Source organism: Coregonus lavaretus (assembly GCF_964263955.1).
Source record: "Coregonus lavaretus genome assembly, chromosome: 5".
Lineage (NCBI taxonomy): Eukaryota > Metazoa > Chordata > Actinopteri > Salmoniformes > Salmonidae > Coregonus > Coregonus lavaretus.
In genome coordinates this window covers 14073653-14079652 of record NC_139992.1, presented here as the reverse complement: position 1 = coordinate 14079652, position 6000 = coordinate 14073653, and the positions used below count along the sequence as shown (strand labels likewise).

General features: G+C 41.6%; 1 protein-coding gene across 1 annotated transcript in view; it reads right to left on the bottom strand.

Moving 5' to 3' along the window:
• Nucleotides 1–569: 569 nt before the first annotated feature.
• Nucleotides 570–6000, bottom strand: part of LOC311129533 (ras-related protein Ral-B-like) — a 41018-nt gene continuing 35587 nt past the window's right edge. Inside the window, exons 2-5 of the mRNA XM_084161830.1 lie at nucleotides 5323–5528; nucleotides 4758–4966; nucleotides 4320–4497; nucleotides 570–2552 (exon numbers count right to left, since the gene is read on the bottom strand). Of these exons, the coding sequence (XP_084017956.1) occupies nucleotides 2427–2552; nucleotides 4320–4497; nucleotides 4758–4966; nucleotides 5323–5436 (627 nt within the window). The 5' untranslated portion in view covers nucleotides 5437–5528 and the 3' untranslated portion in view covers nucleotides 570–2426. The remainder of the gene's footprint in view (nucleotides 2553–4319; nucleotides 4498–4757; nucleotides 4967–5322; nucleotides 5529–6000) is intronic.

The window sequence follows — 6000 nt, the reverse complement described above, 5'->3', positions numbered from 1 at the left end:
CAAATGCGAGAGGCTGAAGCTCATTGGCTTCCCTGTAGGGGTAAATGTAGGGAAAATGGCGTGGCACAGCTTTAAGAAAACAGTCACTTTCAAACTAGGGATTTCATGGCTAATTGAGGTACAACAGTAATTCTGCTCATAAATTATGCAAGTATGAACTACACATTGACACATCCAGCCCAAATACTTTCTTAGTTGCCAAAGTACTGGAGCATGTCTTTAATTCCTATGCCAGGGCTCTCTAACCCTGTTCCTGGAGCGCTATCCTCCTGTAGGTTTTCAATCCAACCCCAGTTGTAACTAACCGGATTCAGCTAATTATCAGAATCAACCCCTAGATTAAGGTTGGAGCGAAATCTTACAGGACGGCAGGTCTAAAGGAACAGGGTTGTAGAGCCTTGTTCTATGCACCATCATAACATGTATCCATTGAAATGACGCCAAATGACCAGCTAAGGACACTGTATGGTATTTTTCCTTCCCTGGTCTATAACGACATGATGCAAACCATTACTTTACATACAATAGGATGGTAACTGTAGGCTACTGCACATGTATGCAATCAGAAACACAGTTGAGAGGTTTATCAAGCACTGAAATACTAGTCTGCATTTCCAAATATACATTCAAAACAAGTACATCAAAGGAAATAGTCTCCTCTACATCCATCTGGTTGAATCAAATACATTTTACACACAGTATTGGCAATTTTACTTTAAGAAGACCACCCCAAAATTACAAAGAAAAATGCATTTATTTGGCAACATATACTTCAGTCTTTTTTGTTGTTCAGAAAAGACAGTGAAAAACCTAGCAACAGTAGACTAGCTTTAAAAGAACAGAAAAGAGGACACACATTGTTATAAAAGAGCAGACTGGTTAGGACAGTTGTTGGAAATATTACTTTACTGTTGTAGGGAAGAACAGAGTGACTGATACAACAGTAACAGCAAACAAACGCAGTGTCCCTCACCAGAGTGGCGTTCATTAGGGCACAATAAGTTTAAAAAGTATTTTTCAGCAACCAAAAATAAAAACATAAAAAGTTTCAGTCCATTTTCTTCCATTTGGTGCCAAATAACATGACCCAGGTTTCATTCACACGGACAAAAAGGAACCAGAAGTATCAACTGTTGTCTGTTGCACATACATTCACTCAGTTAATTAACAAACATTATTTATATAGAGAGGTGTGATTAGTTGGTAGGCGATATCATGTTATCCTTAATGTTGTTGGCACAAACTCTCAACAGTTCTTTTTGTAATGTATTGGCAACAATGTAGTGCACTTTCTATAAAAAAAAAACATTTGACTAAAACCCATAAAAAGTACAAATATTAATAACAAAAAGCTGAAGGTGACTGGCTGATAGTTATGGTGCCAACTGACCCATATCTAATGGACTAATGGATGTGGCGGAGGTTCCATTTCAGTTCCTGTATTTACCAGGGAGTGCCAGCAGGGGGCTCTAGATACACTGCCTGCCCATTGCCACAGGACCTCTGGTTAGTAAACTCTTACAACTTCACACTTCAATATCCATCATACTTAGACTGGGGACAGGAGTTTTTCCAGACAATGTAAACTGACTGGCCCTAATAATATCACGTGTTTTGAATCCTAAGGCAATGAGCCTTCTTGATTGACAATTGCTTTATCCTATTGTAGAGGAAACAATGACAAGTTCAGTCCTAGTCCCCAACTCTTACTAACTAGTAAATATTATTTTTGTTCATTAACAAACACAGGTTAGTCTGATGTCCATATCACATAGACAGACATCATTGAAAAGCACTGAAAATAGTTTCGCTACATTTCTGTCCTTGACTGATCCTATCCCCATTCACAGATCCATTTCCATTCTAGACTAAAATAAATGGCATGACCATAAGTTGATCATAAAGGACAGATATATTGAGATAGACAGAACAAGATCCAAGCAGACTGAAGTTAGTGTTGGGGGCAGTTTGGTAATTGGGTTGTTGTTATCAGGGGAGAGGTCAAGCATTGCAGTCCAAGTCGCAGAACAGTGGTCACCTTCCATTTAAAAACAAACGGTCAGGATATCTAACAAACCTTTAGTTTTAGATGCAAAAACAGTGGTTGAGAATGTGGTAAACACCTGGGTTGGGAACAATTCCATTTCACTTCAACAAGTAAACTGCAATTCCAAATTCCAATTTTCCATATTGAAAAGCAATGAGCAAAATTGCAATTAGAATTTTAGTTTACTTCCAGAATTGACTGAGTTTAAATAGAACTGACCCCAAACCTTCTAAACAACACTACTATGGTCAGATTAAAAACTAACAGACATCTTTCAACTCAACGTGAGGATGGATGCTCTGATGTGATTCTGAGCTGGTTGGTTCCTCAGCGTAATGATAGATTGTGGCGTTTTGTGTTGTAAAGGTCCATGTTGGGTTCAGAGTAAACAGCATCGCTCTTTGAAACTCTTCTTGTTCTTATTCTTGTGCTTTCCCTTGCCGTTTTTGTCCTTGTTTTCCGACATCTTCTTGCCCCGCACCTCCCGCATCAGGTCAAAGAATACCTTGAGAATGAAAAGGAACAATGTTACCAAACACATTTACCTGAACAAACCATTATTAAAGTGATAGTCCACCACTATTTTCCAAATCACTTGATCACCTTGAAAATGGCAGATACAGTGGGGGAAAAAAGTATTTAGTCAGCCACCAATTGTGCAAGTTCTCCCACTTAAAAAGATGAGAGAGGCCTGTAATTTTCATCGTAGATACACGTCAACTATGACAGACAAAATGAGAATTTTTTTCTCCAGAAAATCACATTGTAGGATTTTTTATGAATGTATTTGCAAATTATGGTGGAAAATAAGTATTTGGTCAATAACAAAAGTTTCTCAATACTTTGTTATATACCCTTTGTTGGCAATGACACAGGTCAAACGTTTTCTGTAAGTCTTCACAAGGTTTTCACACACTGTTGCTGGTATTTTGGCCCATTCCTCCATGCAGATCTCCTCTAGAGCAGTGATGTTTTGGGGCTGTCGCTGGGCAACACAGACTTTCAACTCCCTCCAAAGATTTTCTATGGGGTTGGCTATGCCACTCCAGGACCTTGAAATGCTTCTTACGAAGCCACTCCTTCGTTGCCCGGGCGGTGTGTTTGGGATCATTGTCATGCTGAAAGACCCAGCCACGTTTCATCTTCAATGCCCTTGCTAATGGAAGGAGGTTTTCACTCAAAATCTCACGATACATGGCCCCATTCATTCTTTCCTTTACACGGATCAGTCGTCCTGGTCCCTTTGCAGAAAAACAGCCCCAAAGCATGATGTTTCCACCCCCATGCTTCACAGTAGGTATGGTGTTCTTTGGATGCAACTCAGCATTCTTTGTCCTCCAAACACGACGAGTTGAGTTTTTACCAAAAAGTTCTATTTTGGTTTCATCTGACCATATGACATTCTCCCAATCCTCTTCTGGATCATCCAAATGCAGCAAACTTCAGATGGGCCTGGACATGTACTTAAGCAGGGGGACACGTCTGGCACTGCAGGATTTGAGTCCCTGGCGGAGTAGTGTGTTACTGATGATAGGCTTTGTTACTTTGGTCCCAGCTCTCTGCAGGTCATTCACTAGGTCCCCCCGTGTGGTTCTGGGATTTTTGCTCACCGTTCTTGTGATCATTTTGACCCCACGGGGTGAGATCTTGCGTGGAGCCCCAGATCGAGGGAGATTATCAGTGGTCTTGTATGTCTTCCATTTCCTAATAATTGCTCCCACAGTTGATTTCTTCAAACCAAGCCGCTTACCTATTGCAGATTCAGTCTTCCCAGCCTGGTGCAGGTCTACAATTTTGTTTCTGGTGTCCTTTGACAGCTCTTTGGTCTTGGCCATAGTGGAGTTTGGAGTGTGACTGTTTGAGGTTGTGGACAGGTGTCTTTTATACTGATAACAAGTTGAAACAGGTGCCATTAATACAGGTAACGAGTGGAGGACAGAGGAGCCTCTTAAAGAAGAAGTTACAGGTCTGTGAGAGCCAGAAATCTTGCTTGTTTGTAGGTGACCAAATACTTATTTTCCACCATAATTTGCAAATAAATTCATAAAAAATCCTACAATGTGATTTTCTGGAAAAAAAAATCTCAATTTGTCTGTCATAGTTGACGTGTACCTATGATGAAAATTACAGGCCTCTCTCATCTTTTTAAGTGGGAGAACTTGCACAATTGGTGGCTGACTAAATACTTTTTCTCCCCACTGTAGAAGAAAATTGTCTGCAATATGTAATTACACACACACACACACAACACACACACACACAGTGACTGTACCTTATCGACGTTGGCTCGTGTCTTGGCTGATGTCTCCACGTACTGCACCCCCCACTCCTCTGCCTTGGCTCGGGCCTCATCTACAGACACCTGTCTGCGGTCCTCCAAGTCAGACTTGTTCCCCACCACCAACAGAGGAATCTTATCCTCCTCTGCTTTCACACGCAGGATCTGCTCCCTAAAACACACACATTGTAAAGACTTATTCGGATTTTAGATCCACAAACTAGCATTTAAAAGGTGCAAAGGTCATAGATGCATGCACCTCTTCTTGCAAGCAAAAAATCATGGAAACACATACGCAGGCAAACACACACACACACTAACAATGGCTTGAGTCTTCTATCGTTACGGTCATCATTGTGACTCTCCAATCTGACTCACTGCCATAAGACTGTCATCACCGCCATACATACTAACTAATGAAGGATCACCAACCTGAACTCTGCAGTGGCCATGAAGGACTCGTGTTCTGTGATGGAGAAGACAAGCAGGAAGCCCTCTCCACTCCTAAAGTAGTTGTCTCTGATGGCAGCGTAGTCCTCCTGTCCAGCCGTGTCCAGGATATCGATCTGGACCTCCTCTCCATCCAGCACTACCTTCTTCCTGTAGCTGTCTGCCTTGGTGGGCTCGTAGTCCTCTACGAACTAGGAGGAAACCACAGAACCGTCAGAATGTCTCCAGCAGACAAGACTACATTAGGCAGATAATATGTAGCCGTCTGCCTTGGTGTCTCATAGTCCTCCACAAACTGGACAGAGGACAAAGAGGAACACCTCAACCACACAGTCATTGTGTCACAGTACAAAACTGGAAAATGTTGAACTTCGGGTAATGTGAACTTTATTTAATTATTGTCAAGTTAGATAACAGGGTTCAACACAATGTAACAATGGAGTATGACAGGCTAGCAAACATAGCATGCTCAGTTTTGTGAGCATAAACCATGTCAATACTGCTGTAGCTATGCAGTGAGTTGAGCTAAGTGTGTGCATGTTCTCACCTCGTCGTACATGAACTGCAGTGTGAGTGCAGACTTGCCCACACCACCACTGCCCACCATGATGACCTTGTGCAGGGCCAGAGAACTCTGGGTCTTATTCTTACTGGCTGCCATCGCTGGTCTCTGTCTCTCACACACACACACACACACACACCGTCACACACACACACACACCGTCACTATGCTCAAACACTCACTGACACCACCTGTGGACACAGAGGACACAACAGTTAGATAGTGAGTAAAAAACACACACACAAACAATAATCGATATTACACACAGTAAACAGTACTACACACACTGCCCAGTCAACAGTCTACAAGGCTTGGGCAACATATTGTGTATACTGTGCTATTTGGGAAAAGCCACAGGATGGTTTTTCAATACCGTCAAAACTATTTATTTGACGTTTTCCAATAAATTTGAATACTTGTAGCTCCTTTTTAAGTTAATACCCACAGTCAACTTGTGCAATACATTAAGAGATAAAGCAGATGGCGTTCTTCATTTCACCCGTCACATTATTTTACATTATGAAGCTTACCGTAGTTCCCCAGAACAGTTGAGCCACGTGTTTGTTTGTAAATTGAAAGAGATCTGGATGAGTTATATGTACAGTTGCCATTTTCCCCCCTGTGCTTCCTACTAGCTGATTTTTTCTCCGCCATTCTTCTCCC